General features: G+C 38.6%; 1 protein-coding gene across 3 annotated transcripts in view; it reads right to left on the bottom strand.

Annotated features, from left to right (window-relative positions):
- CCDC148 (coiled-coil domain containing 148) overlaps positions 1-26960 on the bottom strand; it is a 536518-nt gene that overhangs the window by 314349 nt on the left and 195209 nt on the right. For all 3 annotated transcript variants that reach the window (XM_070476172.1, XM_070476173.1, XM_020883117.2), the window contains exon 13: positions 5911-6029. In XM_070476172.1, the coding sequence (XP_070332273.1) occupies positions 5911-6029 (119 nt within the window). The remainder of the gene's footprint in view (positions 1-5910; positions 6030-26960) is intronic.

Here is a 26960-nt window from a genome sequence, read left to right as displayed (position 1 = left end):
GAAATAAAAATATAGATCAGTTTTTATTTAATCTAGTCAAGTGTCCATATGGATATAAAGGCATAATTAGAAATGTAATATATAATAAAAGAGGGGCATTTAAAATCAGGGGGATAGGATGAATCATTAAATAACTGGTGTAGAGATGGTGGTCTATCAGTTTAGAACAATATGAAAGGCTTCCCTGGTGGCTCAGCTGGTAAAGACTCAGCCTGCAATGAGGGAGACCTGGTTTTGATCCCTGGGTTGTGAAGATCCCCTGGAGAAGGGAATATCTACCCACTCCAGTATTCTGGCCTGGAGAATCCCATGGACTGTATAGTCCATGCAGTTGCAAAGAGCTGGACACGACTGAGCAGCTTTCATAAAAGTCAGAAACTTAGCTCACATCTTTCATGAAAAGAAATATCAGATGGCTAAACTTTAGAAGAAACATGGGTAACATATAATATTTTAAAAGAATTAGGTTAGTCTATTTGCAGGGATATCCATGTTGAAGATTGTGCTTTGCAAAAGTGATGCTTAGCCAGGAGTAAAAATGGGGCCTGATGTCCAGTTTTGCCTCTGCTTGTCAAACTCTGTGTCATGGTTCAGGAGGGCAGTCTTGTCTTCTCCTAATCTGTCTGCTTCCTGTAGGGAATCTATGTACTTTGCCACCAGAAAGGGGTACTTTTTCTAATTGTCACAAAAGCTTTATGTGCTAGCAGCAACCAATAAATAGTAGTTAATAATAAATAGGTAATTTGTCCATACATAAATGTGTTTTTTTATACACAAATGGTTACTATAAACTGACCTTGTTCCTGTAAAATTCACATGAAATCTAAACACTGATGTAATGGTATTTGAAGATGAGTCCTTTGGGAAATAATTAGGTTTCAATGAGATCATGAAGGTAGGGCCCTCATGATGGAATTAGTGCCCTTTAAGAAGAAACATCAGAGAATTTGCTATCTTTCTCTTCCCACCCTCTGAGTATAAAGCAAGTGTCTATAAGCTGGGAAGAGGGTTCTTACCAGAAGTCAACAGTGCTGGTACCTTGATCTTGGGGCTTGTAGCCTCCAGAACTGTGAGAAAATAAATCTCTGTTGTTTAAACCATCAGTCTATGGCATTTTGTTATGGCAGCTGAAACAAATACAATGTTACCATAATGTAAAATGTATTGGGTCTTTGTTGCTCTTAAAGTCATATTTTACTTAGGCGTATGTAATTTGTATGTATGTATTAAACAGCTGATATCAGAGAAGACTTCCACTGGAGAGAATGCATGAGGGTCTCCCAAAATATACAAATAGCTCATACAACTCAACAATGAACAAACCCACCTGGCTGGAAAATAGGCAGAAGACCTCAATAGACATTTCTCCAAAGAAGACAGACAGATAGTAGTAGGTACATGACAAGATGCTCAATATCACTAATTATTAGAGAAATGCAAATACAGTGGGGTATAGCACTTCCTCAAATGGTCAGAATGGCCATCATTAAAAAGTCTACAAATAGAAAATGCTGGAGAGGATGTGGAGAAAAGGAAGTCCTCCTATGCCACTGGTGGGAATGTAAGTTGGTACAGCTACTGTGGGAAACAGTATAGAGGTTCCCCACACAAGCATGCTCAGTCACTAAGTTGTGTCTGATTCTCTGTGACCCCATGGACTGTAGCCCACCAGGTTTCTCTGCCCATGAGATTTTCCAGGCAAGAATACTGGACTCTGTTGCCATTTCCTTCTCTGGGGTCTTCCCAACCCAGAGCTCCAACCTATATCTTCTGCATTGGTAAGAAGATTCTTTACCACTGAGCCACCCAGAGAGTCCTCAGAAAACTAGAAATAGAATTACCATATGATCTAACAATCCTGCTTCTGGGAATATGCCCAGACAAAACTATAATTCAAAAAGATGCACACACTCCTGTATTCATAGTGGCACTATTCACAATAGCCAAAATATGGAAACAACCTAAATGTTCATTGACAGATGAATGGATAAAGAAGATGTGGTACATATATACAATGGAATATTATTCAGACATAAAAAGAGTGAAATAATGCCATTTGCAGCAACATGGATGACACTAGAGATTATTATACTAAGTGAGGTAAGCCAGGAGAAAGATAAACACCATATGATATCACTTATATGTGGAATCTAAAATATGATACAAATGAAATGAAACAAAATCAGACTCACAGACATAGAGATCAGACTTGTGGTTTTCAAGTTGGGGCAGGAGGGTGGAGAGTGATGGACTAGGAATTTGGGGTTGGTAGATGTAAGCTATTACATTTAAAATGGACAAACAGCAAGGTCTTAGTATATTGCACAGGGAACTATATACAATCTCCTGGGATAAACACAATGGAAAAGAATCTTTTAAAGAAAGAATGCATAAAAATTTAAAGCTAAGTCACTTTGCTGTATAGCAGAGATTGCCACAACATTGTGAATCAACTATATTTCAGTTTTTAAAAGTGTCCCCATTATTACACCTTTTATTTAAAACATTTAAAATGTTTAAATATTTTGAGAACAAATTACGTTAGTGTCTCATGTTTTAAAACATCAATTGACAATAATCTTTATATCTAATGAATGATCACTATGTGTGCATTCCATTTAATATCTCACTTATTCCTTGCAACAATCCCATGAAGAAGATACTATTTATTTTTTCATTATATAGGTGAAGAAACTGACAGAAATGTGAAATAATTTACCCAAATGTCACACAGCTATAAAGGATAGAGACAGGATTCTTATGTTGATAACCTGATTCTAGAGCCTTCCCTCTCCACTTCTTTGACATTGTTGAGAAATAAAAATAGGGCATTAGGAGGTTAGTGGAAACTATGGCAAGAACAATGTCAATAAAGTGATGAGGGCACAAGACAGCTCACAACAGATTGAGACAGGAAATGTAATTAGTAAATAAATTGCTATATCTCTTTATTATGCTGAACTGCATAAAACTGCCAATACTTAACCATTGTTTGACCTATAAAAATGTAATTTTCTTATGGTTTAACCTAATATATGTGTTAATTTATGAGTACTGTTTTCAAGAAATTTAATATTAGAGTTAGAAAATAGAAAAATTAAATAACAGAAGTTTTCAAACTCTCAAGGCTATGTGTATGTGTGTTTTTAACAGATCCGGAAACTGCTTCAAGCCTTCTTATTCTGACATGAGAAAAATGTGCCTACAGTTAAAATATCAAATATGAGATTTGTGAATCGCATTTCAGTAGTGGAGAAAAACATTTTAACCAATCAACCACATTCTCAGCATCAGGATGGTTGCAAAAGAACACAATTTCTAGTTCTTGTCAGAAGCAAAAGTTATCAGCTGTTTTCACATGTTAGATTCTCTCTCTCTAAATCACAAAATGAGGACTGTGCTTTTCTCTACAATATCATCCAAAATTTTTTGAGAATTATGTTCTGATACATTATCTGGATATTTTAACAGCCCTCCTCACTGACTTTCCATTGGCATAGAAGGATTGGATTCATTATTATCTGAATCTACATTTCAGATAAGTAAAACACACAGATCATAAACTCTTAAAAGCTGATAGCTCACTTAGCCCTACAAAGTTATCCAATTCAGTTTTTTCACAGAAAACAAAACAGAGCCTAATAGAGGTTAAATTAATAACTTTCCCTAGGTTGTACACCATTCAAATAAGATACTAAAACCCTGGTCTCCTGATTCCTAGTCTTTGGTACTATATTCACTATGTTATAATATGACACCTAGTTTTCTTTTCTGTTATGTAAGACAGGCCCATTTAATTTTCCTTTTCTTCTTTTCAACTAAAGTTCTGAATCAGCTTATCTTGATAATTATTGGGACAAGAAGCACAAGGCTGAAATGGCTCTGTAATCAAAGCAACTCCTAGGCTATGAGGGCAGATTCTACTAGAATCATGAGTCCTAGATGCCGGGACTTTACAGCTGTTCCTTTTTCCCCACCCCCTTTAATTCCTGGGGCTCTCTTTTGTTCCTCTAGCTTAGTTTCAGACTATCCAACCAGCCTTTTGATCCCCACATTTGCCTTGCCTTTAATATTGAACTGCTTGTTTCTGCCTCTGACCCATGGTGTGGCCTGCCTTCTGGTATCCTCTTATATCTTGATTTGTGCTTAACTGATTTCTCACTGGTTGTTTCATCACTTAACCTTGAGCCCTAGCTTTGCTATATTCTTGATTTTCTTCGTAATAGATTAAACTCAATTATAAATCCTGAGATACCTGGAAAATCAAGTGAATTTTATTCAGAAAATTGGGGGGAATTGCCTAGCATCTGTGTGGAACCCCAGATTCACTCTGCAACTTGATGACTGGAATTTGAAATTATTTCCATGGGTCACAAAGCAAGCTTCCTAGATATAACTGAACTTTGTTGTGTAAGATGGTTATGTCATCTTAAGTTACAATAAGTCTAAAATGTAATTTTTAGTACTGTAGTAGACTTCATTTTTAGAGCAGTTTTAAGTTCACAATGAAATTGAGCAGAAAATATGAAGAGTTCCAGGCAAATTTTTTTACATTGACTAACTGTAAAGAAAACTTTATTATGATTTATGTTACAAAATGAAAGACCTATTTTTTAATTTATCTTTTGTGAAAATCCACTCAGGAGCTGGCTAAACTATATAACTATGCCAGTTACCAATTTATTGTCTCTCAGCTCCAAATCTACCCTTCATTGTCTGCTCTATGAAAATAGAGATGGACCTTGTAACATTTCTGCTTTGCAGCTGGCACAGTGCTCGGCCATGATGGAAAAGGATGCTGGAGGGGTGCTGAAGAAGGAAGGGCTTTCTTTCCTAGTTTCTTGGTTTACTCCTCCTCCTTGCTCCTGCTTCACAGCTGCCAGCAGCACTTGTGGGTACACTCAGAGGTGCTATGGAGCTCAGTTGCACCCTGTGGGCAGGTTCCCATCAAATTTCAGAAGTACTCTCATGGTCGGATTTCCATCAAGTCTTGGAATCACAATGCTTGACTTCCAGTTTTGGCATCCTGCACCCAGATAGGGTATTCCTACTTGCCCAGTGACTGCGAACAGCTTCTGGATGAGCCCACAACCACACCTTCTACAGTGAGGTCTGAATCCCAGCTGCGGACAGGAGGGGCCACACTTCCAAATTTGTTTCTTCCATGAGAACCCTCCTCCAGCCCTGCAACATTCTTTAAACTTCTCTATATCCTTTTATGTAACTGAGACTTTTTTTAATTAGAATTAATAATTTTTTATCTTAAACTTCCCCGATTCAAAATACTATGTTGTCTCTGCCCCTTTACTGACCTTAATTGATACATTAAACTAGGGAAAAGTGATTTTAATTTTTCAGTGCATAAAATCCTCATAAAACGAGAAAACTGGATCTCAGATGTCCTTTTCAGCTCTAAAGTTACATTATCCTGGGGAATTCAAGGTTTTTCCTGTATCAAATACCTCTTAAGTATAATAAAAAGAATACCACACAGCACAGTATGATTGTGTATTGTCTTTCTCAGCCTCAGTCATAGTCAATGGGTCTCCCTTTTCCTCTGAATAATGGTTTCTTCCTTCTAGGTCAAAATATTAAGTCACTGCAGCAGCCAGTATTATTTCACACACACAGTGGGCAATCAAATACTACGAAATTCTCTGCGATGATTTTAACTAGGAAGCTATCTAAGGAACAAAATGGAAAACTAGAGATTTGTGTATGAATATGAAAGTTTAAAATATAAGTATCATTTTTCAATTTGTGAATATAAATATTGTAAGGACATATTAAGTACAGAAAAATGCTCCCTCTGATATTATTTATCCTAACACATTATGGAAGACTCCATTCACATAACACATTACAGAAGACTTCTATTACCACACAATTTACTTTTTTTTTTCTTTTTACCTTTCTCTGTCTTTTACTGACTGTTCAGCCATCAATTTCTTCAGTTCTTCCAGACGGCGAAGATCTCTCATTTCCATTTCCTGCCATTTCTGTTCTTTATCAGCCCAGTATTTTCTTATCTAATGTATAAATATCACATAAAATTTAAATTAACAACTGAAATATAAAAACAAGGAACAAAGTTATAACAACATTATCCATTGGCTCATATAGCAAATACTGAATTTAAATGGCCCTTCATGTTTTTTTGGTCTGCCTGCAAAACATTGACAACAGAAAAAATAAGTTAAAACATGAAAGTACAAGTCCTGAGAAACTGCATGGTTTAACAGTTTCTAAAGTGAAAATGTAACATGTGCTCAAGACCTAAAGTTTTAATCTATGGCTAAAATAATCGACTTTCAGGGAACCACAATAAAAGCATATTATTGTCTCTAAAGTATATGATCTACCTGTTACTCAAGAATATTTTTATCCTCTTATGGTAATGTAGTCTTTAACAAATATAGCATTAAATCTATTTTTACTTTAAAAGCATGAGTTTATTTATGCTAATGGACAGCAGGATATTGAAAGCTTTATGCTTCTGGGGATGTGGCAGGAGATAGGTGGGAGGAAGGAGGAAAAGAAAAAATTAGCAGGGTTGTGATAAATAGTAATTCTGACTTATGTGGTAAAATGAAGGACAAATTTATCAAGCTCAAAAAAGTGAAAGCACTGTCTGACTAGGCATGTTTTACTTCCCTTTCCTGGGAATGGAGGCAGCAAGAGAAAACCTGAAGCACACATAAGCTATTTTCAGGGGGCTGAAACCATCATTCCCCTAGTGATGAGGCAACTGAAGTTTGTGTTTAACGACAGAGGACCATTCAATGACTGGCCTGCCATGCTGTGTCTGGGTCAAGAGACCGAATCTTGCTCGTAAAAAACAGTACCTTAATGGTGAATGGTAGTGAGTTACTACCAGCAGAGCGCCTTTCGTAAAGGTTGGGTTAGCCTCATCCCCAAGGTGGCATTTTTCTTTTTTGAAAAATGAATATGAAAAGTTAAGTGGTTTTCAGACTTGCCCAGCAACGTGGTCTCTGAACCCTGGGAGAACAAGAGGAGGCATCCCAAGTACCACGGCCACAGCCATAGCAACTCTGCCGCAGGCCTGCAAGGCCAGCAGCCACAACGGCAACATCCGCTCGATGCTTAATGCGTAACTGGGTGGCTCCAAGGTGAAGTGATTCTCCACCAGGCATGGTCGAAATCTGAATTTGGGGAGAACAGGGATGAAGCTAGAAAGGTAGGGGCACCAAAGATGGAAGGTGAAAGAGAGGGTAGGAAAGGGAGAAAAAGGAACACTGACATATTTCAGAGTCCTAACTGATAAATGCCTCAGCATTCTATTAGTGCCAGATATGGAAATGTTAACAACCATTATATTACCTCCCTCTGGGTTTATAACTGATCTTTATTTTATTCTTCATACTTTTCTGTGTTACTTATTTTGTGCAGTGAATATATATTTCTTTCGTAATCAGAGAGAAAAAAGATACTTCAAAAGAACAGATATTGGATTACAGGGCATTTTTCTCTGGGTTCTGACCATTGACAGTATTGTTTACTCCCAGCATTGACCTTGAGGGGAAGTCAGTGGTCCTTCTGCCTACAATCCCTTGACAAGAAGTGGACCAATCCCAGGTTGCTGGTATCTTCAGATCACTGACACCATCTGGTTCAGTGGCCTGTGCAGGCTCTGGAAATGTGTCACACTTGAGGCTTTTTGGCGTCTCAGAACCAACTATTTCCATCCTTGACTCTGGTATCCTCAGCCTTTGCTATAGCTAGCAAATCATTCTCTCTCTCCCCCTCACTCACTCCCTCCCTCCCTCCTGTCTTGACTGAAATTCTCCTGAGTGAAGGATGCTTTTCTTACAATGCCTTGTTTGCCAGGAGGCTGGGGAATGGTTTGAGCATTTTCCGTCTTGTTAATGGCTACTTTGAGACCACGATGCTGTCCCTCTCAGATACAATGCTTTCTTCCTTTGATGTTTACACCATCTGGCTGTATTACCCTCTCCCTAGCCTTATCACCGGTATGTGTGGACTTCCAGGTCACTCTCAAATATTCATTGAGAATTCAGATACGTGAGCCACAGCCACACGGGTCTTGTCTAGAAGAACTCCTTCTACCTTCCTAGTCGACTTACATCTGAAGCCCCTCTGACCTGCTAACTCACAGACACATGACTTCCTCCATTCCAGTGAGCCACCTCCCCCTCCAGGATTCTACTATCATGGAGAATGGCTCCAATTCCAAGAGCTTCAATTATAGCTATTTATCTTACAACCAGACCTACGACCCCTTCCCCATCATCCTCTGTGTTCTGCTTGTATAATTTTATTCCTCTGGTATAAGCCTCGCCACAAGGCTTTGCTAATTAGTATACTTGTTCCTCTGTCCCGGTAGACTGCAGAAACTGTGATTTATTATCCTCCACACTTCCAGCAACAACTAAAGTGTCTAGGAGATAGAATATACCTAATAAACATGTGATTGATGAAAGAATTACACGGCTTTATAAACTAGTACCAAATTGATGGTTTCAGTTGAAACTTTATTGACAGTCATCATTCCTTTTATGAACTCCTGGCCAGTGCTTCTCAGCTGCTCGTGGTATCATTTGAAAGGCTGTTCACTATGTTAAGTCCCACACCTGCCTCTATTTCTTTGCTTTTATCAGAAGAAATGGAGATCCTAAAATATCATTTCCTTGATGTCCTACTCCTCAGAGGAAGTGATGTCCTTCCTTCTTTCCACCTGGGCTCTATATCCTATTCTCCAATTCCATCTCTATAATCTTCCTCCATCACCTACCCTTTCTTGCCTTGTAATTTCAAACTCTTGGTCATTGCTGCTTCTTTCTCACATGAAAATCTAAACAAATCTTATTCATTAACCAAAATTGTAAAGTACTTTCATTACACACCCCAAGACTGTAGCACCACACCCTTCATTGTCCCCTTTCAGTCAAGGATACTCTCCTCCAATTTTGCATCTCCTGTTTTAGTCCTCACCCATGATGTTCCTACCTCTGCCTCCACTCCAATTGACTACTTCTACCAGTGACTTCCCAATGATCAAACCAAATTCATTTTATGTAGTGTCTTATTTTTTTTAGAGTCTCTGAATTTGATTCTACGAACACTTACTTATAGTCTTAAGAAACTAGTGACTTTGGCATTCATTTATTAAAAAAATACTCATGAGCATCCACTTTAAGCCAGATACTGTGCTATGTACTTGGGATATGATGCTTAAAAAGAAATAAAGCCTTGGCTTCAAGGTTCTGAGAGTTTCTGGAAAGAGAGATAACAAGTAAATGAATGAAAAGAATATTATGTTAAATTCTAGGAAGGAAATAAATATGGTGATAATTTAGAAAAATCTGGGAAGAACTATTAGAAAGCATAGTTTTAAATGATGTTTGGATTAAAATTTGGAAGATGAGGGTAAGGAAACAATGAAAAGAGATGAAGGAGACCACTGAAGGAAGTGTGACTTTTGGGTGCAATAGCATTGAGTGAGAATGACTTTGCACTTGTTCAGAATTGGGAAGAAACCAGTGCAGCTGGAACAGGTGGTTTGAATTTAGACTGGAGGTGAGTTTGGTAAGCTAGATGGTAGCTAGACGATTAGGCAAAGATTTAGTTCTTTAAAAAGACACAGAAGAGTTTAAAGCAAAGAGTGATATGATGTGACTTAAATTTTTAAAAGATAGCTTGAGCTATTGAGTGAAGAATGGACAGTAAAGGAGCAAAGGAGAAATGAGAGACCAAACAGAATAAAGCAAAAATAATCACTGGGATTCAGGAACTTAAGAATTCAAATCTAAAATGTGCTTTTGAGTAGAGTCAAAGTGCTCATTGAAGGATTAGATATGGTAGTTGAAGTTAAAAAGAATCAAGGATAATTCCAAGGATTTTGGTAGAGCAACTGGCTAGATGATGGTACCAATAACTGAGATGGGAAATTAGAAGAATAACAGGTTCAGAAAAGAAAGTCAGGGGCTCACTATTAAACATTAAACAGTTGACATGACTGTATGACATTTATGTAGAAATTCCACATAAACATCTGGAGGGACACAGATGGATGGCTCAGGAGAATTCAGGACTGGAGATCTAAATTCAGGAGACATTCTCTTAAAATGGTATGATGCCAAGGGACTAGACAACATCTGTAGAGTGAGAACATAAATAGAAAAGAGAAGGCAGTCATGCACTTTCATGTTTATATAAAACTGCCTTTTGCAGCTTTATCAACTAGTATAACTTCATTTTCCTTCTCTACATGTCAGTTTTACTCTACCATTAAGACCAGAACAAATGCTATCTTCTTGAATCTTCCTCTGAACCCTCTAGGAAAAATGTTAGCTCAATACTTGGCACACCACTGGGCCTTTATTAAGATTTTTTTACCCTCACTTCTTTGTTTTGCCTTGCACTATTTCATTTGCTTCCAGGAGGGACTGCCACTGCCATTGTTATTGATCTATCTGGGCATTTACTACATGCCTGGCATGCTCTGCCCTGCATTATTGCCTGCTAAATCTCCCTGTCCATCATTTAAGATTCAACTATAGCATTGCTTTCCCAGCCTTCCTCCTTCCCTCTCTTCTCCAGACATAGTTAGGCACTATTTTATGTATTCTAGCATAGCACTTCCCATATTGATCTGCATTATTCACCTTTGTATGCCTAGGACATTGTATCATGTCTGACACACAATAGGGCTTAAGTGATCATTGCTAAGGTGAGTGGAAGCATTTTCTGATCTCTGGTCTGAGAATAACAAAGTTATGGATGGGAACCAGGCCAGCAGTTTTATTTGCAGGGTGGTAAAGTCTGAACTAAACACTTCCCTAAGGACAGTTCCATTCACTTTCCATCAGTTAATAAGAGCAGGAAGTGTGTGTCATGAAATACGGGCTTTGCAAGCTTCAACTAAAGTTAAGGTTAAGAGTATTTAACTAGCCCTTTAGGACATTTGTTGAGACATAGATTGTAAACATACTACTTCTTAGACTTTTTGAGTGGTCCTTACAGCTTTCCAATGATAGGGGAACCAGAAAGCTAGTGCACAGGAGACAAGTTGAATTTAAACCTTGTTTCTTCTAGACTTGCAGATGAAATTTCTTGAAAATTTTCTTTTCTGAAAACCGAAACAGGCCCTCATTATCCTTCATTTCCTCTTGTTACCTTTGATTCTATTGGATAGTCCTCTTTCACAGTCCCACATTTTGTTCATTTTGGTAAAGTTAAGCCACCATAAGTATAAACAAACTCAAAAAACTATTCTCTATATAGATTTATGAGCCAAAGTAATGTTGTGCTACCTTTTCAGAGGGTTTAAGGTACTTTTTATATCCCACCTTACTTTTGTTATCTTCCAAACAATTTGTTTCCTATTAAAAACTTGACCAGTAATCATGATGTTTATGGTATTAGAGTGTATCAGAGTTTAATTTTAAAAATCTTGTGCTAATATTACATAAACATTCGACTATAATTTTTTCATTTCTTCAGTCCGAGTTATAATTCAGCATGGAATAAAAATTTCTTATTTACACATAGAAGGGTTTCCTTTGTGGCTCAGATGGTAAAGAATATGTCTGCAATGCAGGAGACCTGGGTTGGGAAGATCCCCTGGAGAAAGGAAAGGTAACCCACTCCAGTATTTCTGCCTGGAAAATCCCATGGACAGAGGAGTCTGGAGGCTACAGTCAATGGGGTGGCAAAGAGTTGGACATGACCAAGCAACTAACACTTGCACTTTTCAGACATTAGAAAGTTAGGGCTAAAGCATTATAGTAGGAAGACAGTTTAGTCTCCGATTTCAAGCAATCTATGTGATATTGAATCTTTGAACAAATAAACTTCTGGATTTGCTCCTAAGTCATTACAAAGGTTTCAATGACTTATTCAGGAGGAGGTCATAATCTTTAACCAGATAGACAAAATATATGAAATATGAAGTGAAAAATATCCAGTTCCATTCCTCATAAAGCACCGAGGTAAAACAATGTTAATTTCATTTTCTAAGTTTTCATTTACTTAGCTAATTCCTTTCATCTTTTCTACTTTGGCCTAGAATATGCACTGCCCCCCCCACCACCACACACACACAAATGTGTTGTTGCTATTTATGAAAACATAACAGGACCTCTTAATAAAAAAAAAAGTATTTTTTGTACTTTAAATTTTCCCACTTGTTTCATGTAGATGTGCCTACATCACATAAAATCACCACCAACAGAAGTCTGACTCATTTCTATGCAACCAATTTGACAATCATCTATATTTTGCCACATAAATTTTCATAAATTTGTGTGAACTTCTGAATGGTAAGGAACATGCTTTACACTGTAGCGTTTATTTGTAACCAGTAGTAGTGGAAAATTCTGCAAGAGATGGGAATACCAGACCACCTGATCTGCCTCTTGAGAAATCTGTATGCAGGTCAGGAAGCAACAGTTAGAACTGGACATGGAACAACAGACTGGTTCCAAACAGGAAAAGGAGTACGTCAAGGCTGTATATTGTCACCCTGCTTATTTAACTTATATGCAGAGTACATCATGAGAAGCGCTGGGCTGGAAGAAGCACAAGCTGGAATCAAGATTACCAGGAGAAGCATCAATAACCTCAGATATGCAGATGACACCACCCTTATGGCAGAGAGTGAAGAGGAACTAAAAAGTCTCTTGATGAAAGTGAAAGAGGAGAGTGAAAAAGTTGGCTTAAAGCTCAACACTGAGAAAACAAAGATCATGGCATCTGGTCCAATCACTTCATGGGAAATAGATGGGGAAACAGTGAAAACTGTGTCAGACTTTATTTTTGGGGGCTCCCAAATCACTGCAGATGTTGATTGTAGCCATGAAATTAAAAGATGCTTACTCCTTGGAAGGAAAGTTATGACCAACCTAGATAGCATATTAAAAAGCAGAGATACTACTTTGCCAACAAAGGTCCCTTAGTCAAGGCTATGGTTTTTCCAGTGGTCATGTATGGATGTGAGAGTTGGACTGTGAAAAAAGCTGAGCACCGAGAAATTGATGTTTTTGAATTGTGGTGTTGGAGAAGACTTGAGAGTCCCTTGGACTGCAAGGAGATCCAACCAGTCCATCCTGAAGGAGATCAGTCCTGGGTGTTCATTGGAAAGACTGATGCTGAAGCTGAAACTCCAGTGCTTTGACCACCTGATTCGAAGAGTTGACTCATTTGAAAAGACCCTGATGCTGGGAGGGACTGGGGGCAGGTGTAGAAGGGGACGACAGAGGATGAGATGGCTGGATGGCATCACCGACTCGATGGACATGAGTTTGAGTAAACTCCGGGAGTTGGTGATGGACAGGGAAGCCTGGTGTGCTGCAATTCATGGGGTCACAAAGAGTCAGACATGACTGAGCGACTGAACTGAACTGAACTGAGTATCACATCTTGGAGATAAGAGGTTTACAAGACACATATTTGCTAAATTACTCCAGTGGAAAATAATATGGAAAGGTGACATTGTACATAGCACTTTTCTTGTATCAATTCATATAAATCTAAACCTATTAATAAAGCATCCAGATAGATACTAATGACAGACCATAGACACCAGTGAACCAATTTGTTTAGTCATGTGGGGTATAGAGGTACGTTTAATCCCAGCAGAGCATGGGAACATGATACTTCTCTAAGTCAAATTGTCTATGGAAGCCAAATTCAAGGATTTTTGTGCTAAAGATGGACCCTTGATCACTCCCATCCTCAGAACCTTTCAACTAACATTATCTCTTCACCCTTTATGGTAAAGAGATCTCTGTGGGGTTTAATCCAGGATGTGCTGAAGCTTATGAGCAAAAAATTAGCCTCAAAAGAATTATTTTGCTGGACATTCTTTATGCAAAGATGGGAAAACTCTCTACATGGGTAAAAAATCAAAGCTAGTGCTTTGCTTTTTAAAATAGAAAATCAGTTTTTACACCCTCCTGCCTGGTTACTTGAATATAATGGAACTTTTTTCAGTCTACAGTTCAGACTATTTGTATATCAGCTACTTCTTTCAGTGTCTTGAAAATTTGTGTCACCAATCTCCAATCTGATAAACAAGAGCATCTACCATTAGTGAGAGGGTAAACTGTCATATTCTTTTTGAAGAATAAATAGGGAAATAACTAGCAAAAGTCTTAAAAATTAAAAAATGAAGTTTAAGAATACCAGATACCTATACAAAGATTTATATATAGGTATATTCATTACAGCCTTAAAATAGGCTGAAAAATTAGAAATAATATAATACCTCCCAAATAAGAAATTGGGTAAATGCAATTATTCACATAATGAAACACTAAGCAACATGAAAAATTATGTGATAGAAATACAGAGTAAAATATGCTAGATATATTGACAGATGGAAAAAATCAGGTTAAAAATAATATATGTAGTACGTATCCAGTTAAATTAAAATCCTGCCTGGTGGGCTATGGTCCATAGGGTTGCAAAGAGCTGAACATGGCTAAAACAACTTAACATACATAAGGAAAAAAGAATATAAGAAGACTCTTGTTAATCTTTTGCTAATGGTTTACAATTTGGGGTGGATTTATGGTATTTTGTGTGCTTAATCGCATTTTCCAAACTATCTACAATGGACACAAAAGACTTCATAATTACAAAGGGATGTATTAAAAGTATAGCCCCCAAAAATCAAAATTTAGAAGGAATATTTATAGGACATGACTGCTATTCATTCTGGAAGTTTCCAAATTCTATTCCCATATCAAATCAGATGACAAAAATACTGTAAATCCTTGTATATAACATTTTCTATATTTGTCACCTTGCATGCATCACTTTCTCTTTCTATAGAAAAGTTTTATAGAATTATGATTTAATTTTATTTCAAAGGCCTTATAAAGGTTAACACAATATTATACAAGAGTTGGTTTAGACGCTGTAAAACTACCGAAAAAGCTTTTCCTTGGGCGGTTTGCCTCCCTCCCCCTGCCAGCTTCTGATGTGCTAGATGTTGTCTATTATTAGCAAATAAGAACTAAATGCTTCCTTTTAACTTTACCCATGTTCAATTACAGTACCCCTATTTAGTCTTGGTGTGCTGACATAACTATATTCCCATCCTCTTAGTTTTTTGTCTCTTATTCTCTTACTAATTTTCTATTTTAATGATTCCTAATAGGAAACAGATGGCACACTCAAAATTAGGATAAATCCAGAAGAATGTAATAAGGGGATGATGATAAAGAAGATTGGAATGCAGGGCAATCACAAGAGCTCATGTAATAGCCAGGCTGCTCTACCCAGAGCCAGAGAAGAGCTTGTCAGGTGGCCCTCCCCATTTCCTGCGTGGAGAGAGCCACCTGGCTGGGGCTGAGACCTTTGTTGGAGAACACAGCTAGTCAACACAACTCTGCAGGGTCAGGAGCGGCAAGAACAGCGGTCCCAACCTCACTCTCTTCTCTCATCTTCATCTGTAGTATTCCACTTTGACTGAACCCAACCAAAAGCCAGAGAATAAAGGAGCCTTCTGTAAGACAACTCTCAGGGACATAGAGCAGAATGGAGAGTAGACACGACCGAGTGTGGGTGGATATCTAGCACAATAACATTAGTGCCTTTATTATAAATTGTTTGGAAGTATGTAGTTTCTATATGTGTAAGTAAATAACATGAATTTTTTAGGTGATGTTCACTTTGGTCACTTATGTGAGCATTTTTCCCGTAGCAGAGCTACCAACTCAAATTGGCAATAGCTATTTTCTGCCTCAATGTTGTCTTATGTCCCTAGAACATGATGAGCCAAGAAAGTATTCTGGGGTAAACACATTAGTTATCTCCCTCTTAATTGAAATGCCAGGTGGATTTAAAAATAACTGTGATATCTTCTTTAGGAGTAAGGTCTATTTTCAGCCTGGGCATTGAAATATTACATAATGATCATGTCATATGTTGATATTACTAAAATGAATTTGTCTGTAATCTTGCTTAATTTCTCTCTCTTCACTATTCATTAAGAAGGGAGTATATATACTGAGGATGTTGTATTTCAAAGCCTGAAATGTCAGGGAGAGTGAAAAGTGAAAAGTAATCAAACCTGAGTCGTTCAATCATGACTTCTTAGAGCTGAGGTGATTTCAGCAATCATTTAATTCAAACACCTCATTTTACAATTGAGTAAGCAAAATCCCACAGAGCCTACATATCTTGCCCAAGGTCACCCACCTTGCTAGGGTCTCCTACTTTGACATATTTTCCTCTATATCTCAGCATCAAAGTACAGTTGTATTCTGTTCATTCACTAAATTCACTCATTCAAACAATATTTATTGAGTGCATTGTGTCAGGCACTAGAGATAAAACAATAAGAAAATGGACAAATTCCTCCTTTTTATTGGGCTTACATTCTAGAAGAGACAGTCAATAAATAGATAGATGTCAGATGAATGATAAATGCTAAGAAAAAAATTAAGTAGGGTAAACGGACAAAGTGACAGAGAAGGAGGATGCTATTTTAAGTGAGTGAGTTACGCAGACATCTGGGAGAAGACTCTTCCAGGCACAGGGAACAGCCAGTGCAAAAGGCTAAGGCGACCTGTGCTAGGGTGTTTGAAGAGGAAGAAGCAGGTTGTGATGGGTGGAGCAGGAGAAGTGATGGGGAAGTGGCAAGATATGAGATCCAAGCGATATTGAGTGCAATGCAGGGAATGATGTAATCTGATGTGACTTTTAAAAACACTCTGACTGCTATGTGGGAAATGGATGAAGAGGGAGGGTGAGAATGGAAAAGGAGGCAGAGAAATTGATTAGAAGAGTAAGAGATTTATAATAGTTCTGATTTGAAACATGGAGCCTTATATTCATGACAATAGGTAAGGCATGACCGTGTGAGTATAGGATGTAAGGGGGAGGGATGAGTCAAAATATTAAGGGTTTTGAACTCAAACTAGGGCTCTGGGACAACCTAGAGGAGTGGGATGGGGTGGGAGATAGGAGGGAGGCTCAAGAGGGAGGGGACATATGTATATCTAAGGCTGATCTCTGTCAATGTATGGTAGAAACCAACACAATGTTATAATCATCCTTCAATTAAAAAAAGAAAGAAAAGGGCAGAAAAAAAATATCAAGGTGTTTAGCCCAAGCACTGGGAGAATAGGTTTCTATTTGTTGAGAAATGGAATGTGGAGGAAAGAGAAGGTTTAGAGGGAAAAGCAAAATTATATTTGGGGCATATTAGATATGAGACAGTGAGATATATGAGTTTGCAGTTCAAGAGAGAAATCTCTATCAGAGATATTAATTGGTAATTTGAGTCAGCCTATAAATGGCATATGAAGTATACTGGATCAATTGAGATCCCCTAGAAAGTTCCCCAAGGGAACTACAAGACTTAGAGGTAGAATGGTGAAGAGGATCCATCCAAATTTATTGAGGACAACCCAGCTAAATAAAACAAAGAGAATGGCTTCCTCAAAGCTAAATAACAAGTTTTCCAAAGAGGAGGCAGTGATCACTTTCATCTTAATAGCTTATGTAAAGTGAGGACTGAGAATTGACCCCTGAAATTAGCAACATGGAGATCACTGATGCCCTTGACAAGCACAATTTTGCTGGAGTCAAGGGAGAAAATGGCTCCAGAGACAGTGGGTGGGAAGAAGTGAGGACAGTGTGTGTAGGCTACAGGGGTGACATGATTTTCTTAAGGGAGGAGGTGTGAAGTCAAGGGAGAGTAATTTTTTTTTATTAATAAATACAAGTCAGAATGGTATATTTGTAGGTTAATAGGAAAGATCTAGAACAAAAGGAGGGGAATGATGGTGGTGGGAAAGAGATTTGATGGCCTTGAGTAGGAGAGGGGGAATAGGATTCTGAGCATAAATGAAGGGACTGGCCATAGACAGGAGCACAAATACATAATGCATTGTAAAAGAAAGAAAGGTAGGGAATGGGTGCAGATTTTGATAGGTTGGTAAATGCAATACTGAAAGCCTGTGGAAATTCTCTTCTTGTGAAATAAAGTATAGACAGGCTTAAAACAAAACTCACATCAAAATCATTAATATTTTCTTCAGTCAACTGAACAAAAGAACAACACCAAGGAGGCAATGAAGCTGGGTTTTTTTGTTTTGTTTTGTTTTTAAACCTGTTCACAAAACATGTCTTATACTTGACACTTCAACTGTGATCAAACTATAACGGTCTGGTTTCTTGTACTGTTAAGCTATAGTGGTTCATTAACCCAAAGAGAGAAATCCTGAGAGAATATTAACAAGAATAAGACAGACTGTACCTGTAGAACATGAAAGAAATACTCCTAGTAAGCAGACTACTAAAGAGATTTTAAATTCACAATTACCTATTTCACAATTCTGAGTAAACTAGGAAAGGATCAAAGCCATGAAAATGACCCTAAAGCAAATAGCTTGAAACCAAGTGTTCTGAAAATTGATTAATCACAAAATTAACAGTAAACAGCAATCAGAGTGATGGGCAGCACAGCATAGTGTTTAATATCATGAATGATGGAATTACACCTCCTGGGTTCAAATCTTAGCTGCACCTCTTAGTGACTATGTGACTTTGGGGAAATTATGTTCCCTCTATGTATCTCTGTTTCTTCATCTATAAAATGAGGATCATATTAGTACCCACCCTTTAGGGTTATTAAGAAGATTAAATAAACACAGAATAGTGCCTTGCACATAGCAAGCATTACATAGGTGTCTGTTAATTAAATCAAATTACCATGAATAATCAAGACCTAGCCAGAAAATGCAGCCAAAAATTGACACCTGGAGATAATTTTTAAGACTTTACTTTTAAAATTTCCTACTGGGAAATCTTTTACAGAAAAACAAATACATCTGCTTCTTGATCATCCTGGATATTTTTTCCCCCTCCATCTGACTTTTTCTTCAAATTGTACCCTGACAAAAATTAGGAAGAATCCATAATCAGTTTTTCCATGCTTAAAAAAGAAATTCTAATGGAAATCTTCACTTTCAACATGTCTTTCAACACGGAAACTAAAATAGTGAGTCTCTTGTACTACCATCCTACCTTTCTGTCACTTACTGAGTCAAATACCAGGAGCTGACTCTACATTTGGACTCATTAGAAGGTCATAATCAGTTAATAAGTTCTGTTAATGTTCATTTCTAAATTTTAATGACAAAATACAGAATATTATTTCAAAATTATATGATCCTTAATTTATTTTTTTTTCTCCCATACCACATTCATTTCTTTACTCATACAACATCATTCAGAGGACTGGTTGAAATTTAGAAGATAAAATCTGAACCCCCCAAGTTTATTTCGGAGTCATTTCCACATGAAATATACATTAACTATCTTTTCCAAAAGGACATTGGTCAAAAAATCCTGATAGTTAATTTACCTGCTAGATTTTATAGCACCAATATTTGGGGTATTTTATCAGGTTTCCAAATAAAAAGACCAATAATTAAAATGAAAAACACCTGCTTAAACTTTGTGTGATCACGTTTCTGGTAGTTAGTAATTGAGCAAACTACAAAACAGAGGTTGGGAAGTCATTAAATAGATTGGTCCTCAGCCAGATGGTTCTCAGCTACTCCTTTAGCTGTAGCAGCAAGAGATTCCTTTACAAAAAAGTTTACAGTGAGAGATTTGTGTGGGTGGATTTTAGAGAAGAGGTCAAACTGGTGTTCAGAGAGATTCAAGAGACATTTTTAGGGTCCAACGCACCTAAAAAGTTTTTACATTCTATATCCTTCATTTTATAAAGATATAAAAAAGTGTTGTAAACCAACCTGAGATCATCTAAATGTCCCTTCATGACTAAATGCCTCCATGGTGGATTTTTGTGTTTCCAACCCAGTTGGTCCCCAGTGGTATATTCCATAAACTGGCAGTATACCTTAAGACACTTTACTCTAAGTGGGATCCAGTTAGATCAATTAATCTTTCTCTATCTCCCTCTCCCTCCCCTGTACCACCTTCATTCAAGGTTGAGAAAGAGCAACTTGAGGGAAAAGGATGGAGGATCTGGACCAGGAGATGCTAAAGGCTCTTTTTCCCACTGCCTAAATCCCCAAGATCTATATCACCCTCCTCTGCAACAGCAGAGAATTCACTGGAAATGAAAAGCAATCAGTCACAGACATTTGAAGGAAATTGCAGAGGACAGTTCCCTATCCTGCAGTTCCTGTGGTGCACAAATGCATACAATAGCAATCAAAGGCCTAAACAGGAAAGAGAAGAATTAATAGAAAGAGAGCTGATGAACCCTTTTGGAATCAGTCAGGGCAAAAATTTTGTATTCTAAGGCCTGAACTTTGACCAGTTGTGGCAAAACCAATAACTTTCTTTGTCATAAGAGCATTCTTACTAGGAAGCAATCAGAGCAACAAGGGCCAGTGTGAGGATGAATGATATAGGATGAGGAAATAAGAGAAGGTCTAGGCATAAATAATGGCAAAGGCACTATCCTAACCACCCCAAGCTTAAACCCTCATCAATACCCACTGAGAGGAGCAGGAAAGTCACACGATAATTGTGCATGTCTACGTACACAAATATACACATTTGTATGTTCTGTGTATATGTGCATATATATATTTAATTTACTATATATAATTGGGCTTAATTTAACTAATTGAAAATTTCAAGTATAGTTTATTCTACTTTGGATTTTTAGTTTTTCTCTTTTAACCCTTTTGTTTTACTTATAAACTTTGAAGCTAAAAGAAATTCTTCTGTATTATTGAGAAGGGTCCTAAGATGGTGGAGGAATAGGACGGGAAGACCACTTTCTCTCCCACAAATTCACTGAAAGATCATTTGAACGCTGAGCAAATACCACAAAACAACTTCTGAATGCTGGCGGAGGACACCAGGCACCCAGAAAGGCAGCCCATTGTCTTCAAAAGGAGGTAGAACAAAATATAAAAGATAAAAAGAGAGACAAAAGAGTTAGGGATGGAGACCCGTTCCTGGGTCTCCTCCCGGGAGGGAGTTGTATAAGAGAAGATTCCAAACACCAGGAAACCCTCTCACCAGCAGGTCTGTGGGGAGTTTTGGAATCTCAGAGGGCAACATAACTGGGAGAAAAAAAATAAATAAATAAAACCCACAGATTATGTGCCTAACCACAACTCCCAGCAGAGAAGTAGCCCAGACACTCGCAACCACCACCAGCAAGTGGGGCTGAACAGGGAGGCATGGGCTGCATTGCTTAGGGTAAGGACTGGGCCTGAATGCCCTGAGGGCAATCTGAGGGAGCTAACGTGAGATAGCAACCCAAACCATGGGATAGCCAGAGAGGAAAAAAGAAAGAGAGAACTTTCCCGTGAAAAGCTCTAACCTAAGGCCCTGCCAGGCCGCTCACAGAACAAAGGACTGAGCAAATACCAGAGGAGAGCTAGCCGGCAGGGGACAGGCCCATCCCCTGCCAGAGGCAGGCGGGTGACATCCAGAGCCGGAAGGCAAGGGGCAAACTCGGCCCCAGAGACAGCATCCTCTACCAAACCGCGAGCAGGCTCCCCAGTTACTAACCAAGTCTTCCTGGGGTCCTGGACGGTTGACTTCCGCAGGGAGGGTCGCAGCCAGAGATCAGCTCCCCAGAGGAGACACACGGCCCACCTGAGACGGTGCTCCCGCTGCGCACCCAGGAAACCGCGCAGCCGGGACGCGGGAGGTGATGAGACCCACCGCCCCACCTGGGGCGTGTGAGCTTGCCAAGCACCTGGTCGCCTGAGCTGCTCGGACCTGGGAAGGGCACAAAACGCAGGCCCAGCTGAGGCTCTGCCTTTGTGGAGTACCCGGGAACCTGAACCTCAGCGGCATGGACCTCGGAAGTGCTCGCAACCCAGGGCCCGCCTTAGACAGTTCCCCTGCAGAGCAACCTGGAGCCTGAGCAGCGTAGACCGGGAAAGCACACACGCCGTGAGCGGGGCAAACCCAGTGTGGCCCAGGCACTGCGAGCACTCCCCACACACGGTGCCAGTGATATTTGCAGTGTTCCTCCCTCTCCGCAGCACAAATGAACAAGTGAGCCTAAATACGTGACCACCCCTTGTGTCAGGGTGGAAGTTAGATACTAATGAGACTTACAAACAGAGGAAAACAAAATAAATGAAGAGGGACCCACTTTGGAAGTGACAGGTGCAACAGATTAAAACCCTGTAGTTAGCACTGGCTACATTGGAAGGGGCCTATAGACCTTGAGAAGAAGTACAAGCTGGAACAAGGAACTATCTGAAACTGAACTGACCCCACACTGCCCACAAAGCTCCAGAGAAAGCCTAGATATATTTTTACTATTATCATTTTTTAAATTAAAAAAAATATTTTTAAGAACTCTATTAATCCTTTAATTTTCATTTTTATAACCTACTATTACCTTGAAAAAAAAACACCCTATTTTTAAAGCAAATATATATTTTCTAATTTTTGTGATTTTGCTTTGTTATTTTAATAGGGTATTTTTGAGAGTCTAACCTCTACTCTAGATTTTTAATCTTTGATTTTTGGTATCTGTTATCAACTTTGTACCTTTAAGAATCCAATCTTCAGCGCCCATTTTTACTTAGTGTGTGATTACTGGCTTGATTGCTCTCTCCCCTTTTGACTCTCCTTTTTCTCCCCCAGGTCACCTCTATCTCCTCAAGCCTCAGAGCAAGACATACCAAGCTAATTCTCCAACAACTCAGGAACATAACCTTGAGCACAGAAATACACGTGGCCAAAAGTCACACCAAACCCATAGACACCTAAAAACTCACTACTGGAGACTTCATTGCACTCCAGAGAGAAGAGATCCAGCTCCATCCACGAGAACACTGATGCAAGCTTCCCTAACCAGGAAACCTTGACAGGCCACTTGTCCAACCCCACCCACAAGGAGGAACCTCCACAATAAAGAGGGACCACAAACTTCCAGCAAACAGAAAGGCCACCCCAAACACAGCAACCTAAACAAGATGAAAAGGCAGAGAAATATTCAGCAGATAAAAGAATATGATAAAAGCCCAACAAACCAAACAAAAGAGGAGGAGATAGGGGGTCTACCCAAAAAACAATTCAGAATAATGAGAGTAAAAATGATCCAAAATCTTGAAAACAAAATGCAGTTACAGATAAATAGTCTGGAGACAAGGATAGAGAAGATGCAAGAAAAGTTTAACAAGGACCTAGAAGAAATAAAAAAGAGTCAATCAATAATGAATAATGCAATAACTGAGATCAAAAGCACTCTGGAGGGGACCAACAGTAAAATAACTGAGGCAGAAGATAGGATACGTGAAGTGGAAGATTGAATGGTGGAAATAAATGAAGCAGAGAGGAAAAAAGAAAAAAGAATTAAAAGAAATGAGGACAACCTCAGGGACCTCTGTCACAATGTTAAATGCCTCAACATTTGAATCATAGGAGTCCCAGAAGAAGAAGACCAAAAGAAAGGCCATGAGAAAATACTTGAGGAGATAATAGTTGAAAACTTCCCTTAAGTGGGGAGGAAATAGCCACCCAAGTCCAAGAAACCAAGAGAGTCCCAAACAGGATAAACCCAAGGTGAAACACCCCAAGACACACATTAATCAAATTAACAAAGAACAAACACAAAGAACAAATATTAAAAGCAGCAAGGGAAAAACAACAAATAACTCACAAGGGGATCCCCATAAGGATAATAGCTGATCTTTCAATAGAAACTCTTCAAGCCAGAAGGGAATGGCACAACATACTTAAAGTGATGAAAGAGAAAAACCTACAACCCAGATTACTGTACCCAGAAAGGATCTCATTCAAATATGAAGGAGAAATCAAAAGCTTTATAGGCAAGCAAAAGCTAAGAGAATTCAGCACCACCAAACCAGCTCTAAACAAATGCTACAGGATCTTCTCTAGACAGAAAACAAAGAAAAGTTTATAAACTCAACACCAAAACAACAAAGTAAATGGCAATGGGATCATCAGTTCAGTTCAGTCACTCAGTCAAGTCCAACTTTTTGTGACCCCATGAACCTCAGCACACAGGCCTCCCTGTCCATCACCAACTCCCGGAGTCAACCCAAACCCATGACCACTGAGTCAGTGATGCCATTCAACCATCTCATCCTCTGTCATCCCCTTCTCCTCCTGCCCTCAATCTTTCCCAGCATCAGGGTCTTTTCAAATGAGTCAGTTCTTTGCATCAAGTGGCCAAAGTATTGGAGTTTCAGCTTCAACATCAGTCCCACCAATGAACACCCAGGACTGATCTCTTTTAGGATGGATTGGTCGGATCTCCTTGCAGTCCAAGGGACTCTCAAGAGTCTTCTCCAACACCACACTTCAAAAGCATCAATTATTTGGTGCTCAGCTTTCTTTATAGTCCAACTCTCACATCCATACATGACCACTGGAAAAACCATAGCCTCAACTAGATGGACCTTTTTGACAAAGTAATGTCCCTGCTTTTTAATATGTTGTCTACGTTGGTCATAACTTTCCTTCCAAGGAGTAAGCATCTTTTAATTTCATGGCTGCAATCACCATCTGCAGTGATTTTGGAACCCAGAAAATAAAGTCTGACACTGTTTCCACATCTATTTGCCATGAAGTGATGGGACTGGATGCCATAATCTTAGTTTTCTGAATGTTGAGCTTAAAGCCAATGTTTTCACTCTCCTCTTTCACTTTCATCAAGAGGCTCTTTAGTTCTTCACTTTCTGCCATAAGGGTGGTGTCATCTGCATATCTGAGGTTATTGATACTTCTCCCAGCAATCTTGATTTCAGCTTGAGTATCATCCAGCCCAACATTTCTCACAATGTACTCTGTATATAAGTTAAATAAGCAGGGTGACAATATACAGCCTTGACGTACTCCTTTTCCTATTTGGAACCAGTCTGTTGTTCCATGTCCAGTTCTAACTGTTGCTTCCTAATGTGTATACAGGTTTCTCAAGAGACAGGTCAGATGGTCTGGTATTCCCATCTCTTGAAGAATTTTCCACAGTTTATTGTGATCCACACAGTCAAAGGCTTTGGCATAGTCAATAAAGCAGAAATAGACATTTTCCTGGAACTCTCTTGCTTTTTCGATGATCCAGCGGATATTGGCAATTTGATCTCTGGTTCCTCTGCCTTGTCTAAAACCAGCTTGAACATCTGGAAGCTCATGGTTCATGTATTGCTGAAGCCTGGCTTGGAGAATTTTAAGCATTACTTTACTAGTGTGTGATATGAGTGCAATTGTGTGGTAGTTTGAGCATTCTTTGGCATTGCCTTTCTTCAGGATTGGAATGAAAACTGACCTTTTCCAGGCCTGTGGCCACTGCTGAGTTTGCCAAATTTGCTGGCATATTGAGTGAAGCACTTTCACTGCATCATCTTTCAGGATTTGAAATAGCTCAACTGGAATTCCATCACCTCCACTAGCTTTGTTTGTAGTGATGCTTCCTAAGGCCCACTTGACTTCACATTCAAGGATGTCTGGCTCTGGGTGAGAGATCACACCATTGTGATTATCTGGGTTGTGAAGATCTTTCTGTACAGTTTTTCTGTGTCTTCTTGCCACCTCTTCTTAATATCTTCTGCTTCTGTTAGGTCCGTACCATTTCTGTCCTTTATTGAGCCCATCTTTGCATGAAATGTACCCTTGGTATCTCTAATTTTCTTGAAGAGATCTCTAGTCTTTCCCATTCTATTGTTTTCCTCTATTTCTTTGCATTGATCACTGAGGAAGGCTTTCTTATCTCTCCTTGCTGTTCTTTGAAACTCTGCATTCAGATGGGTATATCTTTCCTTTTCTCCTTTGCTTTTCACTTCTCTTCTTTCCACAGCTATTTGTAAGGCCTCTCTAGACAGCCATTTTGCTTTTTGGCATTTCTTTTTCTTGGGAATGGTCTTGATACCTGTCTCCTGTACAATGTCACGAACCTCCATTCATAGTTCATCAGGCACTCTGTCTATCAGATCTAGTCCCTTAAATCTATTTCTTACTCCCACTTATAGTCATAAGGGATTTGATTTAGGTCATACCTGAATGGTCTAGTGGTTTTCCCCACTTTCTAAAATTTCAGTCTGAATTTGGCAATAAGGAGTTCAGGATCTGAGCCACGAGTTGAATGCCCCAACCAAAAGACAAAGACTGGCTGAATGGATACAAAAACAAGATCCCTATATATGCTGTCTACAAGAGACATACCTCAAACCTAGGGACACATACAGACTAAAAGTGAAGGCCTAGAAAAAGATATTTCACACAGATGGAGACCAAAAAAAAAAAGCAGGAGTAGCAATACTTATATCAGATAAAATAGACTTTGAAATAAAGGCCATGAAAAGAGACAAAGAAGGACACTACATAATGATCAAAGGATCAATTCAAGAAGATATAACAATTATAAATATATATGCATCCAACATAGGAGCACTGCAATATGTAAGGCAAATGAAAACAAGTATGAAAGGGGAAATTAACAATAACATAATAATAGTGGGAGACTTTAATGCCCCACTCACAGCTATGAATAGATTAACTAAACAGAAAATTAGCAAGGAAACACAACCTTTAAATGATACAATGGACCAGTTAGACCTAATTGATACCTATAGGATATTTAACCCCAAAACAATGAATTTCACCTTTTTATCAAGCACATACAGGATGTTCTCTAGGATAGATCACATCCTGAGCCATAAATCTAGCTTGGTAAATTCAAAAAAATTGAAACAATCTCAAGCATCTTTTCTGATAACAATGTGGTAAGATTAGATGTCAACTACAGGAGAAAAAGTATTAAAAATACAAACATATGGAGGCTAAACAACACACTTCTGAATAACCAACAAATCACAGAAGAAATAAAAAACAAAATCAAAATGTGCATAGAAATGAATGAAAATGAAAACACAACAACCCAAAACCTATGGGACAATGTAAAATCATGCTAAGCGGAAGGTTCATAGCAAAATAAGCCTACCTCAAGAAACAGGAGAGAAATCAAATAAATAACCTAACTCTACACC

The sequence above is a fragment of the Odocoileus virginianus genome, chromosome 13 (assembly GCF_023699985.2).
Source record: "Odocoileus virginianus isolate 20LAN1187 ecotype Illinois chromosome 13, Ovbor_1.2, whole genome shotgun sequence".
In the NCBI taxonomy this organism is placed as follows: Eukaryota; Metazoa; Chordata; class Mammalia; order Artiodactyla; family Cervidae; genus Odocoileus; species Odocoileus virginianus.
The sequence above is the reverse complement of the archived record's forward strand: the minus strand, read 5'-3'. Positions and strand labels throughout refer to the sequence as shown.